This window comes from Bos indicus, chromosome 19 (genome assembly GCF_029378745.1).
Source record: "Bos indicus isolate NIAB-ARS_2022 breed Sahiwal x Tharparkar chromosome 19, NIAB-ARS_B.indTharparkar_mat_pri_1.0, whole genome shotgun sequence".
Classification (NCBI taxonomy): Eukaryota; Metazoa; Chordata; class Mammalia; order Artiodactyla; family Bovidae; genus Bos; species Bos indicus.
Genome location: NC_091778.1, coordinates 25,701,724 through 25,722,876, shown reverse-complemented (window position 1 = coordinate 25,722,876; position 21,153 = coordinate 25,701,724). Strand labels below are relative to the sequence as shown.

General features: G+C 47.0%; 1 protein-coding gene across 3 annotated transcripts in view; it reads left to right on the top strand.

Moving 5' to 3' along the window:
* Positions 1-478: 478 nt before the first annotated feature.
* ITGAE (integrin subunit alpha E) overlaps positions 479-21,153 on the top strand; it is a 63,564-nt gene continuing 42,889 nt past the window's right edge. The window contains exons 1-2 of one of the 3 annotated variants that reach the window (XM_070772842.1): positions 479-792; positions 17,802-17,922. In XM_070772842.1, the coding sequence (XP_070628943.1) occupies positions 759-792; positions 17,802-17,922 (155 nt within the window). In that variant the 5' untranslated portion in view covers positions 479-758. The remainder of the gene's footprint in view (positions 793-17,801; positions 17,923-21,153) is intronic. The other 2 variants (XM_070772841.1, XM_019980864.2) reach the window with 2 other exon arrangements.

The window sequence follows — 21,153 nt, the reverse complement described above, 5'->3', positions numbered from 1 at the left end:
ACTACTGAGCCTGTGCTCTAGAGCTGGAGAGTTGCAGACACTGAGCCCCTGTGCCACAACTACTGAAGCTGGCATGCCCTAGAGCCCGTGTTCCGTAATAGGAGAGGCCACAGCAATGAGAACTTGGTGCACTGAAACTGGAGAGTAGCCCCCGCTCGCTGCAACCAGAGAAGACCTAGCACAAAAAATAAATAAAAATTTTTTAAGTTAAAAAAAGAATGAAGAGAACGCAGCCAAAGCTGAATTGAGGCAGTGATTCAGTCATTGCCAGGGTCTTTCCCTTCACCGGGCCCTCCGCAGTCTCAGGGCCTTGAATGTGGAGGCGGTTTCTAGCTGTGGGGGGTGCTTCCTGTGGGAGGGACCCTGGGCCAGGCTCCGGGGCAGAGGTGGGTGGTGGGTGATGGAGCAGGGCAAGGGGGCTGGGACTCGTCCACGAGGATGATAAACAACACATCGCTGGATTCATACTGCTCCTGTCCCTCAAATACCTGCTCCTGACATCATCCGGCCCTGTTCCCAGGCCAGACCTCAGCTCCCAGTTCCACAAAAGTGGTAGAGATGGAGCAGGGCTGCCAGATGTCTCTGGGCTTCCAGGACCCAGGTCTCCTCTACTGAGGAAGCCACGCAGCCTGTCTGTCTGTGGTCCTGGCCTGTGGGTGCGCCTTTGTCCCCGCCTCCTGCCCGCCCGAGCCCATGAGCCCAGGAGGGAAGCTGAGCCCTCGAAGCCTCCCTCGGCTGTTGCCTGCGCTCCCGCCAGGATGTGGCTCTTTCACTCTCTGCTCTGCGTGACCAGTAAGTCGGCCTCACCCCTTGCCCCCCAATGGGCTGCTGTGCCCTCAGCTCGGCCTGTCCGTTTGTGCGTCTGGTGGGGCTCAGAGCCCGAGGTTAGAGAAGAGGTGGGGCCTCCCCCCGGGTGGATGCTCTTGCTCGGTGGATCAGACCCCCTCCCTGGGGCTGGGAAGGGCCCCTGAGGCTCCCTCTGACTTTGGACTCCTTTGGACTCCGGGGCTCTGCCTCCTATTCCTCCTGCCACCTCCCCTCCCCATGCGTCCCCTTCCCCCAACCAGGCGTCCATGTCAGGCAGCCCCTCAGGTCTGTGCCGCGCTTCTCCTCAGAGTGTGCAAGCCCACCTGCCCAGCAGAGCCCCCTTCTCTTACACAGGAAGGGTTTAGCTGAGGAGGGGGTAAGGACCCTGTGAACAGGTGACCGCTGATGAGAGATGATGAGAGATGGTGGGCTGTGTGGTGGAGGACGAATGCAAGGGGGGGCCAGCTTCCTGTTCCTGACGTTAAGGCCCTGTGAGAACCTGTGTGGGGGAGGGGGCGCTTCCTCTCCACACTGCCTAGGGGGTCCCTTTCTGGCCTTTAAAATACCCATGGAAGCCCCTGGAGGCAAACCAAGCCAGGAGCCCACACCCAACCACCAGGCCCCAGGGAGGAGAGAGAGCGTGGTCAGTGAGCCCTGCAAGCCTGAGGCCAGGTGGTCCTGCTTAGTGATCTGACAGGACTCCTGTGCTGGTCAGAAGCTGGATGGAAGACCGGGTATCAGGCAGATGTAGTTTCAAAGCTCCTAGGAGCCTGTTTCCCCTAAGGATTGATGCAGGCCACTGAGTGAGGCCCGACAGTAGCTGAGCTGAGGCCAGGCTGGGGGGTGCTCAGAATCACTAATAGCGCTACCACAGGCCAGGCCGCCCAAGAGGCCGGCCAAATGCGCCCCAGCAAAGCGCACATTTCTGCACTCTGTTTAATATTTGATTATTTAAAAAAAAATCAAAATAGTTATCATGGAAAGATCAAAACCTTGTTGAACTTCCTTTTCCTTATTTTACAGTTTAGACTTCCCTTTATTTTCAGTTACATGTGGTGTGTGGAGAAGGTCTCATGCTTTTTTGATCTTGCATCACCAAACGTGTCCATAGACGATGTTCAGACGAGACCCTGGTCCACTCCTTCCCAGTATGGAAGAGGTGACTGAGGCCCAGACAGGGGTAGTGACTGGCCATAGTTACAAGCAAGTGCTGGTGGAAACGAGGCTTGAGCCCAAGCCTCTGCCTGCCTCCCGGCTCTAGAAGCTCCAAAATACCCCACGGCCTGGGACACTGACCCTGGTGTCACTCTGGGCTCCTGCTCGTCTCTTTCTCCTGTGGCCTCTGGAAGGATCAGTTATCACCCCAGCACCTTTTTCGGCGATGTCAAGTCACATGAGCTTTACAAAACCCCTTCTGAGGCCAAGGCACCCCCCAGGTGGATGGACAGTGGAGAGCAAGATGGAGCAGAGCCGCAATGAGATCCATGAGCCCGCAGCTTGGCTATGCTGTGGGCCAGGGACGAGAGCAGGGCCCCAGCAGCACCAGTGTGAGTGGGAGAAATGGAGCCGTGACAATTCTGCCCTAAGAGTGAGGTCCTGAGACTTAGGGGTGGACTAATCATGAAGAGCTTCCTGGAGGAGGCGAGACTGGTGCTGAATCTTAAGAGCTGGAGAGCGTCTGAGAAAGTGACAAGGAGAGGCCAAGGGAGGGCGTAGGAACCCCTCAGACTGTGAGCCCAGGCCCTGCATCCTGGCTGCACCTCGCTAGGCTGGAGAGAATCCAGACTGTTCCTGGTCTGACCTCCTACCCTTCTCACCGTGGGGAAGCCCTGCAGCTGTTCCCTGCAGCCTGCTACTCCCATGTCAGTCTTCACCCTGACTCATTCGGTGACCACAGCCATTCACTTCTCCTCCCAGGCTCTTAGAGATTGCATCTACATAGCTCGGGTGAAGAAGGGAACTATGCTATGGTCTATAGAACCTTACAGTGGTCCAGGAACCAGAAGTCCAGGGTTGGCTTAGCTGTTGTATCAACTTCAGGCTGGAGCCTGGGGACCCCTCTGAGTCCTGCTGGGGGAATCGGGGAGGTGTCAGACCAGGCTCTGCCCAGGGCACACCCCAGATGGAAAGGCAAGTCTGTGATGGAAAACCTCAGCCACTGAGGGTGGAGGACTGTAGTGTCCAAGGTGGCCCGTGGGAGGGGGGAGGTCCTTAGCAAGTGCAGACAGTGATAGGGGTGGGAAGCTTCTATGCAGGAGAAGCAGTATGGACAGAGACCCCAGTGTGAGGATCATGTTTAAGGAGACACAGGGTGAGATCTGAGTGGGGATCAGATGCTCTGATGTTGACTGCCCCCCACAGCCAGGACACCCTGGGCACTAGGGGGAAGCAGGCCACATGCACACCAGGACCCTCTGTCCCCAGCTGGAGGGCCCGCTAAGGACACCTTCAGGCAACACATGGGGATGGGGAAAGTGTCCCCCAGGCAGAGAGGTAAGACACATGCAGTGTGCACGGGCAGGCCAGGTGTGGGGGCAAGCCACTCGGGAGCCAGACACCTCTGACCTCCTCCGGGAGTCTGGGTTTTGGGGAGTGTAAACAGGGGCCATGCGGGTGGTCAGGGAGGTGGTGGAGAGTGTGGGGGATCCAGAATGCTAGGCTAAGGGAGCTCCGGCTGCACTCTGACGGCAGGGGGAAAGCCAGTAGGCCCCGAGCCCAAACGTGACCATGAGACTTGCCTGTTGTGTAGAAGGCAGTGTCCTGGAGGAAAGGGAGGCAGAGGCTCGTGAAGAGGCAGTTGCCGAGACTTGGGGCAGGAGGATGTGGGGAGGAGGAGACACGGGGAAGATGTAGGAGGAAACCGCAAGCACTTTGCGTGGAACCTAGCCCCCCAGGTCTCCCCCAGACCTGCTGGCCGTGGCCATCAGGTAGCCTGTGAAGGGAGTCGGAGGGCAGGCATGAGGCTTGGGGCTGAGATGATGAGGCTCAACTTAAAGGCCCAGGTGGGTGAGCGCAGGGTGAGCTGCCCCGTGGGACAGGCAGCCTGCAGACCTTTCTGGGTGCTCTCGGCTGGGCGTCAGGATGGCTGAGTCTAGTCCTAGTTCTATGGCCGGGCTTCTTGCTTAATTTGGGGAAACCATGCCCCCCAGGTTCAGTTTGCTAAGCTGGGAACAGTATTGTAAGAATGTGTATTTAAACAGCCCAGTGTGATGGGGGAGAGGGGGGCTGGTGGGGGGCCGTGGGGCTGACAGGATGGAGTGGGGTCTGACTCAGCAGGCCCGTGTGGCTGAGGCAGCTTGGGAAGGCAGCCCTGTGGGTGGTGTGGTGGCAGACTCTGGTTCAGCCGGGCTCTCATCTCTGACAGCACTAGAGGGGGGGCTTCACCCGGAGAGCAGACGGCAGAGAGCGTGGCGGGCCCTCTGTGGTTATAACACTGACATTAGCACCCACCTACGGAGCCTTCGGTATGTCGGGCCCTACGCAGGGCATCGCCCTGCTGGTGCGCACGGTTCCACATCATAGCTGAGAAGACTGCAGTGAGGTGACCACAGGTCCTTCAGGGACTCCGTGGCAAAGCGAGCACTGTCTCCCTCCGGGGCTCATGCTCATTTCTCTGTCTAGGGGGGAAGTGGGAAGGGTGGGGGGGTCCCTGATGGATGCACAGTCTGGGTAAAGGGACTGTGGCAGCGACTGGGTGTAGAGTCTGCTCCAGCAAGGTGACTCACGTCTGGTGGACCCCAGGCACCGGCTGGCCTTCTGAGAGAGCTCAGTGGACCCGTTGACACACCTACACACACACACACACACACTTCTCAGCTCAGAGGACCCTGTGACACATTAGCACACACACACAGCTTACACACGTGTGCATGTGTGTTGACCTATCTATACATGCACACACACACGTGCGCATGTTCTCAGGTCAGCAGACCCATTGACACACCTACACACACACACACACAGCCTACACACATGCACATGTTCTCAGCAGACCAGCTGACACATCTACACACACACACACATACACATATTCTCACTGACCTAATTACCAGCTCGCTCACCCAGAGCTCTGCCCCAGTTCTCATCTGCTGGCACAACAGGGAGCCTGGTCTCAATTTACACCAACACCCTCGTCCCCAGGGCCTCCGGCTTTTACTGAAGACCTTAGAATGAGGCAGACCTGGGCCCCAGACACCAATTTCAGTGGGCAGATGGGCCACAAAGCCATCCCCTGACCTCTCTGAGCCCCAGCACCTGTGTATGGTGCCTGGAAGAGAGCAGGTGGTCCAGGAAGGTGGTCGTGAGTGTCTCTATGCTTGTCTCCTCCCCTTTCCCACCCCTCAGAGATTTTGAGCCAAGACCCCTCAGGTGAACAAAGCGAAAGATGGGGGTGCCGGGGTGGAGATCAGAAATCTCCGGCCCTATCTGATGTTTCTAATCTGGGCCTGGCACTATGTCAAGTGGGACTTTGTGGTTGAGGGTGTCATGGATGACAGATCAGATTACTGTCTGGGGGAAACAGACTTCATCGTAGATCACTCTGACCCAGACAGGATTTAGTCAGAGCCAGACAGAGACAGCCCAGGATGCTGAGGGGGCTCAGAGATCAGAAGGGCAATCTGGTCAAGAATCTAGTTGGCTCCTGGGGCAGGGAGTGCCTGAACAGGGCCCCAAAGGATGGGGCAGAGCTGGGAGAGTGATGAGGAAGGCACACGGGGCAGAGGGAGCCGCCGTGCACAGGCCCTGTGGTGGGAGATATGCAGTGTGTTCAGGAAGTGGGGTATCAGGCAGCTGGAGAACAGAGCAGGCAGAGGGGATACTGGGCTGGGCAGGGAGATATCATGGATGTCCGGGAAGGAAGACTACACTTCTCACGGGGGTTTCAATTCATGTCTGTGAGTCACACAGATGGTAAAAAAGGGGAAAGAAGGCCTTCCACTCACTCCTTGTAAGAAGTGGGTAGTTCTCACTTCACTTTTTAGTTTTTGTTTTTTTTTACCTGCCCCATCCTTATAAGTTTTATTTTAGCGCATGATATATTTTTATGAATCACCACCCATCATTCTGGGCAAGGCAGGGGTATAAAGGGAAAGCAATAAAGTACAGATTTTGTGTCGGGCTCAGGGAAGAGGAAAGAGAATTGAAAGGTGAAAGCAGACACTGCCCCTCAGAGGGAGCCTGCGCCTTCAGCCTTTGGAAGATTGGTTTTTAACAAAGTTTCAAGTGTGTACAGAAATAAAGAAAACGAGGGGACTTCCCTGGTGGTCCAAGGGTTAAGCCTCTGCCCTTTCACTCCATGGGGCATGGGTTCAGTCCCTGGTTGGGGAACTAAGATCCTACATGCTGAGTGGTGTGGCCAAAAGAAAAGGACATTAGTAAACCCAATCCCAATATGCCCATCACCCAGATGACACAGCTATCAAGATCTTGTCACACCTGCTGCATTGATTTCAGCTGTCATTTTTTGTTTGCTTTACCAAAGTATGTTAAAGTCTTGATGCTCACAGCTTGGTCTGAGGACCAGATGCAGCCTGGCATCACTTACCAGCCTGTTAGACTAGGATCTCAGCCCCACTCCCTTACGTCCTGAATCAGAACCTACAATTTAGAAGAAGATCCTTGGGTGATCTGTTTGCACTTTCATGCTTTGGAAGCTTTATTTGAAGGAAAATCCCACCGTCAGTCATTTTACCCTCAAATGCTTCAATACAAATTTTTAAAGGCGATATCCTCTTACAGTCTCAATGTTCTCATCACCTAACAAAATGAACAGTAATTCTTTGTTAATGTCTAATGTTGTTGCTCATTTGCTAAGCTGTGACTCTTTGCAACCCCATGAACCGCAGCACGCCAGACTCCCCTGCCTTTCACTATCTCCTGGAGTTTGTTCAAATTCATGTCCATTAAGTCAGTGATGCCGTCTAACCCTCTCATCCTCTGCCACCTCCTCCTCCTTTTGCTAATACTCAGCTTGTATTCGAATCTTCCTGACGGTCTCCACATGTCTATTTTTAACAGTTGATGAGTTCAGATCAAGAGCCTAACAAGGCCCAGACATCACGTGCGGTTGCTATGCCTTTCTTATTCTAGAGGGGCCCCCTCGCTCATTTGGGCGTCTGTGTGTCCTTTTCAAATCTTTGCTTGACTGCAGAGCTCCGACGCTTGTCCTGCAGAACAAATAAATCTTCATGAAAGATTTTCGTGTTTGCTTCCTCTCAGAGTGATTTGTCCTTCAACCCCCTGTATTTCCTGAAACCTGGCAGTTAGGGCTAATGCCTTCAGTAAAGGCAGGTTTAACTTTTTTTGACGAGCACACTTTATACCAGCCATCCCCAACCTTTTTGGCACCAGGTGCTGGTTTTGTGGAAGACAACTCTTCTGGACAGTTGGGGTGAGGGGGTGTTTTCAGGATGATTCAAGCACACTGAATTTCTTGTGCACTTTACTTCTATTATTATTGCATCAGCTCCACCTCAGATCATCAGGCATTAGATCCCGCAAGTTAGGGACTCCTAGTCAAAAAAATCAGGAGGATTTTGCCATTTTTCCTGCATTTCCCTTGCTCCTTTTTTCGGTTTCCTCTGCTGAGGTATTTTAAAGACTTGCTTCTTGGTGTGGTCTGATGACTGGCAGCCTGGACACCACATGGGAGCTGTTAGAAATGCAGAGTCTTGGGCCCCAGTATTCTTCCTGGGGAGTCACACTAGGAGGCACACATGCCTGGGGGACCCACTCTTAGGGGTGCTAAGATGAACTAGTGGGCTGGGGGTGTCAGTCTAATTGTGAAGCGCTCTATCAAGCTTTCATCCAAGTAGTTTCTTCCATTGATGATTGTGGCCTGAATTAACTGTTGTATTTCATTCAGATCAGATCAGATCTGATCAGTCGCTCAGTCGTGTCCGACTCTTTGCGACCCCATGCATCGCAGCACGCAAGGCCTCCCTGTGCATCACCAACTCCCGGAGTTTACCCAGACTCACATCCATCAAGTCAGTGATGCCATCCAGCCATCTCATCCTCTGTCATCCCCTTCTCCTCTTGCCCCCAATCCCTCCCAGAATCAGAGTCTTTTCCAATAAGTCAACTCTTTGTATTTCATTAGGACTTGCAAAATTGTATGCTTTTTTTGTTTTTGACTGCATTACATGTGGAATCATAGTTCCCCAACCAGGGATTGAACTTATGCCCCCTGCACTGAAAACTTGGAGTCTTAACTCCAAATTAAGACTTAAATCCAAATCCATTGGATTGCCAGGGATGTTCTGCAAAATTCTGTTTTTATGATTCTATTATTCCTTCCCCATTTGTTAGTAATGATTCTTCCTTAAAGAACTTTTTCTCACCAACTAAGACTGGTGACCCTGAAATGCAGTGCATACAGGAAAGGCAAGATTGTTGAATACTTTCCCTTTCATAGTCGATTTTCAGAGTTAGGGGACAATGCCCTCATTACACTGCCAATGGTGAGCAATGCAGTGTTTTGATTTCTTTTGTTTTTGCTTCCTCTTGGACACAACTTGGCGACCGAACAACAACAACAACAAGTCTTTTAAGTATCATTAAGAATCCCTGGAATTTTTATATATTAAATATGTTTCAGACACTTGCAATTATTATTGTTTTTTAAATTGAACTATAGTTGATTTACAATATTGAGTTAATTTCAGGTGTACAGCAAAAGGATTCCATTATATTGGGTTGGCCAAAAAATTCTTTCAGGTTTTTCCATAAGACATTACACATATACATTCTTTTTCTTTATAGGCTGTCACAATATACTGAATATATATATAGTTCCCTGTGCTATACAATAAATCCTTGTTGTTTATCTATTTTATGTATGTGTGCTTCATTCGTGTCCGACTCTTTGCAACACTATGGACTGTAGCCCGCCAGCCTCTTCTGTTAATGGGATCTGCCAAGCGGGAATACTGGAGTATAGCAGTGTATTAATCTCAAACTCCTAATTTATTCCTTCCCACCCCTGCGATTACTATTTTTTAAGGTAGGCTGTTTTTTGAAGTCACACACAAAAATGAACAAAGTCAGAGCAGTGAATTTTCAAATTAAATCAAATCCACATGCTGATACCCATTTCAAGAAACAGAACATTACCGACATCCATAAACACCTCCTGTGGACCCTCCAGTCATTACTTTACCCCCAAGGGTAACCATCCTCCTGACTTCTAATATCATGGATTACTTTGCCTGTTTTGAACTTCACTTAAATGAAATTATACATGTTCTGTTTCGTCCCCAGCGTTTTTCATCTGACGTTGTGTTTATAGATCTACCCACCTTGTCGTCAATTATTTTTGTTGCTGTAGGGTATTCCATTGGTGAATATACTGCAGCTTGTTGGTGGATATGTGGGTTGTTCCAGTTTGGGGTTATTATGAATAGTGAGGCTGTGAACATTCTTGTACATGTCTTTTCATGAATTTATGAACATATTTCTATTGGATTTATGCCTAAGGCTAGAATCGCTTAGTCATGAGTTATGCATATATTCAGCTGTAGTTGATAATAGCCAAACGATTTTCTAAAGGGGTTATACAAATTTACACCCCCACCAGCAGTATATGACTATTCTAGTGGCTCTACGTTATTGTTAACACTTGGTATTATCTTTTTCGGTTTAGCCATTCTGGTGGTTATGTAGTGGTATTTTTACCGAAAGAGTATGTGTGAGGTCTGGCTGCTCACTGCTCAAAAGCCAGTGAACAGGCCAAGTAGGTGGAAAGGAAAGTTTGCTTTATTTCAGAAGCCAGCAGCTGGAGGGTGGGGGGAGGTGGATGTCTGTCCAAAGTCCAATCCCCGCCCCATCCCCGGCAACCAGTGGGGCAGAAGCTTTTATAGACAGAAGGATGGGGTGGTGGGGGTGGCTACATGCAGAAACCGCAGTCAGCTCTGATAGTCATCTTCAAGTTGGTCATCAGTGGTCTGACCAGTGTCATCTTGATTGTTTTAGGTACAGTTAATCTTCAGTTCCAGAGTCTGTTTGTTCCCATTTCTTTGTGGCCAGTTCTTGGAATTGTGGCAGGAATTGTCCTGGGTACAGTCTGGTCATCATGTAGTTAACTTGTCTGCCTGGTGTAGCTAGAAGACAGCTCCCAGGACATGGCTCAGAGTATTACCTATAGCCCTTGAGAAAGAATTAAAGGTCCTTGACTATGCTTAATGACTACGTTATTATTATTTAGTCTCCTTTGACAGTTTCCCTTTGATTCTGCCTTTCTCACTTCTCGGATAAAACTATTTGACTGAAGTTTTCCACAGACAAAAGGCAGGCAGAGGTGCCAGGGTGGGGGGCAAGGACCCATAAGGTCTTGCGCTGTTTCAGCATCACACAATCTCAGTTTGCCCTTCTGTGAAGTCTAATGATGACTTCTCATGATTACTGGACGTTGCATAGTCTCTTTTGTGAAACGTCCTTCTGTCTGTTAGCTTACATGCCTTTTTCATACTGATTTGTGATCAGATGCTTGTATTGCAAACATCTCCTCTCTGTGGCTTGCCTCTCTCGTCTTTTAGTGATGTCTTCTGATAAACAGTTCTTAAGTCTAATGAAGTTCAGCTTATCAATGCTTTTCTTTATAGCTAGTGTTTTTTTGTGATCTGTTTAAAAAGTATCTGTCTACCCTAGGGTCCTTTGTTTTCTCTTAAAAGCTTTCTTATTTCACTTTTCATAGTTAGATATATGGTCCATCTAAACCCACATTTTAATCTTCAGTTCATCAGGAATTGATTTTTTGTGCCTATAATTTTTTTCAATGTTGATATCCAAGTGACCCAATCCAATGTATTTAAAAGATCATTCTTTCACCACTGTTCCTTACTGTCACCCTTGTCCTAAATCAAGTGACTATATGTTTTTGGGCTCTCTGTTTCATTGATCTATTTGTCTATCCTAATGCCAATATAATTCTGTTTTAATAACTGTAAGTTTATAATATTGATAAATGATAAATCCAAAAATTTTATTCTTATTCTTCAGGAGTACCTGACTATTCTTGCCCATTGTGTTTCTTTCTCTCTTCTTTTTTTTAATGTCAGCTCTGTCCTTCTTGTTTAAAAAATTAATTTATTTCTTAATTGGAGGAAAATTGCTTTGTAGTGTTGTGTTGGTTTCTGCCCTAGAACTCGAATCAGTCATAATTATATTGCCCTTTGCATTTTCACATAAATTTTTTAAATGGCTTGCTAACATCTCCCCCCTCCCCACAATAACTTGCTAGGATTTTTTTTTTAACTAATCAATTTCATTTTATTTGTTTATTTGGCTGCCTTTATTTGGGCTATGAACTGTAGCCCATCAGTTTCCTCTGTCCATGGGATTCTCCAGGCAAACACACTGGAGTGTGTTGCCATGCCCTCCTCCAGGGGGTCTTCCTGACCCAGGGGTCGAACCTGCATCTCTTTTATGTCTTCTGCAGTGGCGGGTGGGTTCTTTACCATCACAGCCACCTGGGAAGCCCTAAGTTGTATATACTATCCTCTTATTTCATGAATGTCTTAGGATGTGTTCTGATGTAGTTTTTTCATTCATATTGGTAATTTCTATGTTCTCTCTCTTTTTTTTTCTTCCTTAATCAGTGTTGCTAGAGGTTTATCAGTTTTATTACTCTTTCTAAAAACCAAGCTTTGATTTTCTCTATGTAGGTTAGTTTTCTATTTCATCGATATGCTCATATCTTTATTCCTTCCTGTATTCTCTCTGAGTTTGATTTGGTTTCCATTTAGCTTTTTGAGATGGAATATTAGATAACTAGTTTTCAGTTTTTCTTTCTTTTTTTTTAAACATATGCATATAATGCTGTATGTTTCCTCTAAGCACTTCTTTAACTGTATCACACACGTTTTGATTTGTCCTATCTTAATTCTCATTTAGTAAGGTCTCCATTTTTGACCTTACATTATTTAGAAGTACATTGCTTATTTTCCAAGAAGTTCAGATTTTTCTTGCTTTCTGTTATTGATTTATAGTTTAATTCTACTATAGTCAGAGAACATACTCTGGATTATGTCAATCCGTTGAAACGTACTGAGGTTTATTTTATGACCCGGCACACTTATGGTCAATTTTGATATTTCATGTGTACTTGAAAAAAATGTTTACTTTGCCATTGTTGGCTATAATATTCTGTTAGTCGATTATATCAAGTTTGTTAATTGTGTTGTTCAGATCTTCTAAATACTTACTGGATTTGGTTTTTTGCTTTTTTTTGGTCTACCTAATATGAAAGACTTGTTAAATCTTTTAGTTCAATCAATTTTTGCTTTGTATAGTTTGAAGTAATGTTATTGGAGACATACATATTTAAAGTGGTTATATCTTCCTTAGGAGTGAAGAACCACATAGTCGTAAGTTTTGTATTTCCTTCTCTTCTTTAGTTAAAAGAATAGTTTATACCTGTCTGTTGCTTAAGGATTTTACTTTGTTCCTAAAATCTCTACGCCAAGTGAAAAGCCATTAATTGGGGGGGGGGGGGGGGGGGCGGGGCGGGAAACTTCCATCAGTTTTTCAAATGAAAAATTGTGATGCATTACAGCCACCCCAATATCTAAATAACTTTTAATGATGGAAAATTTTATAAATTTACAAACAAAACAAGTATATATTAAAAACCCAATCATTTGAATATAAAATTACAATTTACAGATACAACTTATTGTAATGAAGGCTTGCTGTCCTCATTAGAGGAGGAAAGGAAGACTCAGGGGTGGGTGGTGGAGGATGGGTGTGAGGGGGTCGTTACTAAAAAAGTACATTTTCCTTTCTGTACCACTTCTTTACTGTTTTTTAACTTTTGGGGGACCTATGGCTATCTTACATTCAAACTCCCTTTAAAAATAAAGTCACAGAGAAATATTTTGAGGCCAAAATAAATACTAAACCTTAAAATCACTTCAAGACACATGGAAACAGCTTGTGCACTCAGTAGCCTGTAGAATCATAGAAGACAGTATCTCTTCAGCTTCCTCGATGGGCATACATATGCAAAACAAAGTATATGAGGTTTACCCGAACTTGGGGCTTCCCTGGTGGCTCAGATGGTAAAGCGTCTGCCTGCAATGTGGGAGACCCAGGTTCAATCGCTGGGTCGGGAAGATCCCCTGGAGAAGGAAATGGCAACCCACTCCAGTCCTCTTGCCTGGAAAATCCCATGGACAGAGGAGCCTGGTAGGTTATGGTCCATGGGGTCGCAAAGAGTCAGACACAACTGAGCAACTTCACTTTCACTTTCACACTTTCAAACATGGCAAGCAATGCAGATTTGTTTCCTATGATATTGTTGGGCTAAGAAACTCTCATGTAAGTAAATTGGTGCATATGTTTTTGCCTGAAAATGTAATGTCAGAATACACTTCCTTATAGCATGTTTATTTGGTGTATTCAGGGGTGAAAAAAACCATTGTATCAACACAGAAAAAAGGAATGTCCTTTTTTTAAGTGGCATGGCTGGGCGCGCCCCAGCAGTCCAGTGGTTAGGACTTGGTGCTTTAGCTGCCGTGGTCCTTCATTCAATCGCTGGTTGAAAACTAAGATCCTGCAAGCTGTGGGGTGTGGCCAAAGCAAAAACAAAAAAAATTGAGCGAAACTCAAGAAGTGGCATAGCTTGTCAAGAGCCATTGTGACAAAAAGTTGTTAATTGAGCGGTATTTGAACAGGTAAGTCTATAGACTGAGCTTCACTTTGCCTTTTTTTCCCATGCAAACATATATTGTAATTTTAAGCAGTGGCACAGCACGGTCAAACCATGCTTTTGAAAATTCTTTCTGACTACTGGTATGGAAAGGATGTACCTGGAGGGACAAATCTGGAAAGAGAAAGGCAGGAGACTAATGAATGTGTTCAAGCAGGAGAAAGTGAGGTCAGTGGGGCAGAACTGAGTCCCTGGGGACACCAAATTGCATGTGAGAATTCTGAGAATGATAAAGTGGTATTTCAAACCTATGGGAATAATATAAGCTATTTGAGAAGGAATGCTGGGACAATTTCATTTGGGGGGAAGAAAAATTAAAGCTGGGTATATGCAAAAATAAAATCTAGGGACTTTCATGGCAGTCCAGGGGTTAGGACACTGTGTTTTGACTACAAGGGACATGGGTTTGAACCTTGGTCAGGGAACTAAGACCCCACAAGCTTCATGGTACAGCCAAAAGAAAAAAGTCTAGATGAATCAAAGATGCAAGCATAAAAAAATGAAACAAATAACATACTGGAGAAAATAAGAGTGAATTAAAAAAATAATCTCTGGTGGGAAAGTGTGACACAGGAAAAATAATTTGACTACATAATAAATGTAGGTTTGGGAAAAAATATAAGGAAGTCGAACAAATACCTAAGTGACACGTTGACAATTTCTTCTGGGAAAAAAAGCTCTTGTATATTAAATAAGAAAACTTCCCTGGTGGTCCAGTGGTTAGGACACCAAACTTCTACTGTGAGGGGGGTGAGGATTTAATCCCTGGTCAGGGAACTAAAGATCCCACATGCCATGTTGTATGGCCAAAAGAATGAAAAAGAAAACAATAAAGACCTCTTTAAGATGGGTAATGTACATGAATAGACAGAAAACAGCTTATAATAAGAGGCTTGACTTCACTCCTAATTAAAAAGTAGTTTTGGAAGCAAATGATGAGATACTCTTTTAAAACAAGGATGAAGAGGTCTGCACAGTCAGCTCAAGCAATGCTGTGGGAAGTAGGCCTTCCATTTTGTTGCTGGAGTACAAATTGGCACAGCCTCTTTGGGGAGCAATCTATCCATATCAATTCTGCCTCCCCGAGTTTCGCCCCCACATTTTTAGTGAAGAATTTCCAAACATAGAGAAAAGTTGAAAACCTTGTGCAGTGGACAACCACATATGACTGACTTTGTTGTAGGAAGGGGGAGGCCCCCTTTCAGGGCCCCAGGAGCGGGCTCTCGTCTAACACGTGGAAAAGAATTGTCTGAGGAGACACGTGCTGACAAAGCAAGACATTTTACTGGGAAAGGGCACCCGGGTGGAGAGCAGTAGGGTACGGGAACCCAGCAGAACTGCTCTGCCGCGTGGCTCGCAGTCTCGGATATTATGGTGATGGGATTAGTTTCCGGGTGGTCTTTGGCCAATCATTCTAATCCAGCGTCTTTCCTGGTGGCGCACGCACCGCTCGGCCAAGATGGATGCTGGCGAGAGGGGTTGTGGGAAGTGGACGGACACGCGATGTCTCCTTTTGACCTTTCCTGGACTCTTGTGGTTGGTGGTGGCTTATTAGTTCCGTATTCCTTACCAGGATCTCCTGTCATAAAACAACTCATGCCAATGGTTACTATGGTGCCTGGCCAGGGTAGGCGGTTTCAGTCAGTGTGCTTCCCCTAACAACCTGACAATGTACAGATTTTACTATACATATACTGCCGAGGTCCAGCCCCGGTGGAGTCAGGGGTTTCGAAGGGGAGCCGACTTCAGCGATCAGGAAACGACAGCTTATTTAAATGTTAATTAAAGATATAAAGAGTGGTTAAATAAGGATAGCTCAGTGAGAAAATTTAGTGGAGAAAAGAGGCTGAATAATTCAGCCAGAAGGTGAGAGAAAGAACGACATGGGGAGACCAAGTTTCGGTGAACAAGGCCCGCACCTTATTTTCCAAAGTAGTTTTTATACCTTAAGTTATGCATAGAGGATAATGGGGGAAGGGGTGGAGTCATGCAGTAAGCCAGGCTTTCTTCCTGCAAACTTATCATATGCAAAAGTTTAGGTGATTTGCATCATCTTCTGGCCCGGAGGCCTGTTAACATTTTAAGACCCTTTCTTCAGAAAACTTATTTTTCTCTAAAGGTGATTAGTCAGGCGCCACCCTCCAAAAGCATTAGATAAAGTTGCATTCCTACAGGGCAAAGGTGTGGTGGGCTATAACAAGAAAAAGAATTAACTCAAGGGTCCAAGGTTACAAACATTAAAGCTACTACTTACACCAATTATATTAATCAATACACTGCCAGGGACACAGCAGGTAAGGGATATGGAGACTTAGCAGCAAACATTGGCCCAACAAGTGAAAAACCCTTCACCGATACAATTTCTAATCAATCTTTTAACTGCTCAAAGGAAGCTGTATTTAGACAGTTTAGAACATCTCATGCCTCTCACAGTTGGGAGGCTCTGAACAATCACATGTGGCCGGAAAAACCTATTCAGGCAGGCTAGAGGACTTCCAAAGGAGTTTGTAGGTTGAAACACTATCACACCCAGGAACTTTATTAACTGGAGCTGTAAGTTAATTTTTTCAAAGAGAGGTAGTGGGGGACAGCCCCCCCGTAAAGTCAGAGGTGTAGGTGAGAGCACAAGGCAAAAGTAGGCAGACTCTGGTTTTGGGGGTAGATGCTCGAGAATTTCCAGGGGGACTCCTGAGGTTTGATCCCGCCTTTGCGTATGCCGAGCCTCCTTCCTCATGACCTTTGCCACAGGCGGAGTTCCTCACGCTGGCTCCAGGCAATATACTTTTGTGTATCACATATATGTAAAATATGTGTGAGAGCGCAAATACAACAACATGTTGACAATTGTAATTAATGTATATAAAAACATTTATTTATATCCACCTCTATGTAAATTACCATCCATATATATATCCAGCTATCCACCCATCAAGCCGGCTTACATTTTGATGCATTTCAAAGTAAATTGCAGGCATCAGCACGGTTTATCCCTAAACATTTCAGCATACATGTTGACTAGAATTCAATATTTGCTTATGGTTTTTTTTTTTTTTTTTTTTTTTGAGGTAAAATTTACATAGTGAACCAAATTTTAAGTGCATCATTTGATGGATTTTTGACAAATTCATGTCTTTGTAATCCAAATGCCTATAAAGATGTAGGCTATTTCCAACACCCCAAAAAGCTCCTCTCTGCCCCTTCTCAGTTAATTCCCACCCCAACTCTCACTACTCCAGGCAATATTTTTTGCTACAGTTTTTTAATATTTATTTTTCTCTATTTATTCATTTCAGCTGTGCCTGGTCTTACTTGCAGCACGTGGGATCTTTAGTTGTGGGAACTCTTAGTTCAGCATGTGGGATCTAGTTCCCTGACCAGGGACTGAACCTGGATTCCCGCACTGGGAACTCAGAGTCTTAGCCAATGGACCAACCAGGGAAGGTTCACCCATCTTGTTGTCCATGTCAATTGTCTGTTTCTTTTTACTTCTGAATAGTATTCATTGTCTGAAAATATCCGTTTATCCATCCCCCAGCAGATGGTCATTTGGGTTGCTCCAGTTTGGGACTGTTACAAATAGGTATTTTTGAGGACGTATCTTTTCTCTTGGGTCAATTGATGGAGGTGTATGTAGACAGAATGTAAGCAGATCCTCTCCATTGGGCCCATAGTCTATTTTAACTTTGGTACCTGACACAGTGATGAACATGTGCTTTGAGGCAGGTACAGAAAGTGAACAGTGGGAGGTGTGAGAAGGTGGGAAGTGCTCTGGGACAGAACCACAGAAGGCTTCCTGGAGGAGGGGGCCTTGGTGCCAACATAGCTTGGTTTAGTAGGAGGGTCAGGGGTTCTGGGTCAGACACACCTGCATTCCAGTCCTATTCCTATAGAAAAAGACCTTGGTTGATGAGTGGGGGGTTGTGGGGGCGGGGGACTTCCCTGACTGTCCCTGGTTAAGACTTTACCCTTCCACTGCAAGGAGCACTAATTTGATCCCTGCTCAGGGAACTAAAATCTTGCATGCCACAAGTCATGGCCAAAGGAAAAAAAAAGAAGACCTCCTGGGGCAGGGATCCTTGGTACAGACACAGCTTGGTTTAGCTGGAGGATCAAGGGTTCTGGGTTAGATGTGCCTGTGTTCCAGTCCCATTCTTATGAAAAAAAATAAAAATAAAAAGTCCCTGGGAGTCCTGCTTTTCCCATCTTTAAAGTGGGGATAATAGCATGGCGGGAGGTGATGGAATAATGATGCCTCTCCTGTTAATTGTTCTTCTTTCCCCCTCAGGCCTGGCTCCCCTGGCCGCCTTCAATGTGGATGTGGTCCGGACCTGGGTGACTCCTGAGGGCGGCGACCCCTATGTGCTTAGCTCCCTTCTGCATCAGGACTCCAGCACCAAGAAGACCTGGTGAGCAGACAGGGGATGGGCAGTGGGGACCGAAGGGTCCTCGGAGAGCTGGAGAAGGCCCCAGACAAGGCTGTGGTACCCCACTCCACAGCTTGGGAGAACCCCTTTCAGAAGGGCATGCAGGGGAGAGGCCATGAGCCCAGGGTCAGTCCTTGCAGGCTGGCCCCTGACCTCACTCTGGCCTCTCCCGGGGTGGAGGAGGGGGAGACTAACTACCTCTCTTTTGTCTCTTACAAAAGTAACACATGCTCAATATAGAAATTTTGGGCAGTGACAAAAAAAATATTTTTTTTAATGGAAATTATGAGGCAGGCGGGCGTAGTGGTTACGAGCGAGGCCGGGGCTGTGGGTCTGGCCGCCGTGGTTGGGCGACAGCTTCACTCTGTATTTATAGCAAGACACTCAACCCCCAGCCTCAGTTTCTCATCTCTGCAATGGGGGTGATATTTTCCTACTTTACAGGGTTGTTGCAAAGACTGTCTGAGTTAATGCACGTTAAGGGTTTGACACAATTTATGGCTAAGTTTATTGATATTTCTCCTGGCAATCTTGATTCCAGCTTGTGTTTCTTCCAGTCCAGTGTTTCTCATGATGTACTCTGCATATAAGTTAAATAAGCACGGTGACAATATACAGCCTTGACGTACTCCTTTTCCTATTTGGAACCAGCCTGTTGTTCCATGTCCAGTTCTGACTGTTGCTTCCTGACCTGCATACAGATATCTCAAGAGGCAGGTCAGGTGGTCTGGTATTCCCATCTCTTTCAGAATTTTCCACAGTTTATTGTGATCCACACAGTCAAAGGCTTTGGCATAGTCAATAAAGCAGAAATAGATGTTTTTCTGGACCTCTCTTGCTTTTTCCATGATCCAGCGGATGTTGGCAATTTGATCTCTGGTTCCTCTGCCTTTTCTAAAACCAGCTTGAACATCAGGAAGTTCACTGAATTGAACTGATGGCTAAGTTTAAGATCAATACACATCACTTTGTATTTTAAACATATCATCCATACCCACCCAACAGATAAGCAAAACATTTTGTCTGACAACATTCTGTTGGCCAGGATGTGGTGAAGGAGGGACTTGTGGAGATGCGAGTTGGTATCATCTCCTGGGTGAATCATTTTGTCGTATCAAGCAGGTCTGAGGATGCACATAGCCTTTGACTTGGGGATCCCACCCCTAGATACCACCCCCAGGGGTATTCTCAGATACTCGTAGAGGTATCGATTGTGATGCTGTTTTGAAATAAGCATCATTGGAAAGTGAAAGAAATAAGGTGTGAATCACCTAATGTGATACCAAAAGCTGGTAAAATGAATGAATTGAGTGCAATGGTTATGAACTGAGTCAATCTCAAAACATATTGTAAAATGGAGAAGGCAGGTTGTAGAATGATTTGTACCACGGCCCTTCACTCCACAAGCATTTATTTATTTTAAAAGTATTTATGTATTTGGCCGTGCCAGTCTTTAGCTGCGGCATGTGGGGTTTCTCCTTGGGGCATGTGGAATCTGATTCCCTGACTGGGGACGGAAACCAGGCCCCCTGCTTGGACCCATTGGACCACCAGAGTCCTTTCACAAGCATTCAAACAGAGCACCTACTGTGTGCCAGGCCCTGAGGGTACCGTGGTGAACAAAACAGACACAAATCCTCATGCTCAAGGAAGGTAGACAAGAAGCAAGTCGATCAAATGTGGATTCTATCAGCGGGAGGTAGTGGTGGTATGTAGAGACATGTCTGGTTTTAGAAGTTTTGCAGTCAAGGGTCACGACACGCCCTCCAACGTCCCCTGTGGTCGCCAAGATGACAGTCAGGCTTCTCTCCCTCAACACCCAGCCTAGGAATTTCGTCAGCCTTCCCTGTGGCAGTGGTACCCATTGTCATTGCTAGAGTTTTCCCTTGTGGGAACAGTGCTGATGAGAGGTGTTCTGGCAGTTTCCTTGGCCTATGACAACCAGCGCAGCTCTGCATTTTCTTTCACTGGGCATCTTTTTTAATCAAACACCAGGGAGCCCAGCTGTGGAATTGCTAGATCATGGCTTCTGCACTGGGTCAGCGTTCAGTTTTAACAAAGTTTGCAGTGCCTGACATTCTGATTGCTCCCCAGCTCACGGCTGGGTTTCAGCCTGAGTTATCTGTGACTGTCTCCTGCCCAGCCCCCCTCCCACCAGTACCCCAGCAAGGCCCTCACCACACCCACTTCAGGCCCAACAGACTTTAACCCCTCTCTCTCAGAAGCCAAGCCAAAAGGCCACAGCGGAGGAGGGGTCTTTGAAGTTCCCAGAGCAGAAGGCTCTGAGCCACCCCACCTCCCACCTCAGGGCTGGGGGAAGAGCGCTCTTGGGCTCAAGAAAACCTCCCTGAACACCTGTTGAAGCAGAGAGGGGCTCACAGGTTTGAACGTGCAGGGGAGGAGGATGTGGTGGGAGGCACTTCTGGGTTTCAAACCTTGGAGCCTGAGACCACGGGCTGCTCACAGGGCAGGAAATGCATTTCTGGCCATCTGGGCCACAGAGGAACTAGCTGGGGTCCCTGGGCAAGGATGATGTGTCCCCTCTTTCCCTCATGTCATTTCTCTGTAAGATGTAACAGCCAGAGCTGGCAGCATCATGGACTTGGCTGCTGCAGTAGGTGGAATGGGATATAAATGTGGTGACTCAGATGGTAAAAGCGTCTGCCTGCAACGCTGGAGACCCGGGTTTGATCCCTGGGTCAGGAAGATCCCCTGGAGAAGGAAATGGCAACCCACTCCAGTATTCTTGCTTGGAAAATTCCATGGATGGAGGAGCCTGACAGTCCAAAGTGTCACAAAGAGTCGGACACTACTGAGCGACTTCACTTTCACTTCACACGGGAAGTATGGGAATAGCCTCTGAGTGAGAGCTGGGTGAAGGTTGGAGATGGGCGGCACTCAGCCCAGGTGTAATAGGGTCTCTGGGGCTATCAGCTGATGGTAAAGTCAGTTAGAATTTAGTTTGCCAGTCTCTTGGTGGATAAACCTGTAGATCAAGAGACCACCCACCATGGAGGGGCTGGTTAAAGGGGTGAGCAGCAGAAGCAGCTCAGACTGGGCCCCAGGCCACGGCACTGCATGACTATGGTATGAAGGCAACCTTGGGTTCTGCAGTGTGCAACGTGTGCAACTGTACGTGGTAGTCCCACCTGAACTCACAGTCTACGTGGGAACAAAAGTCGGGGATAAGCGTAGGTGTCCAGGAGTGGGGGC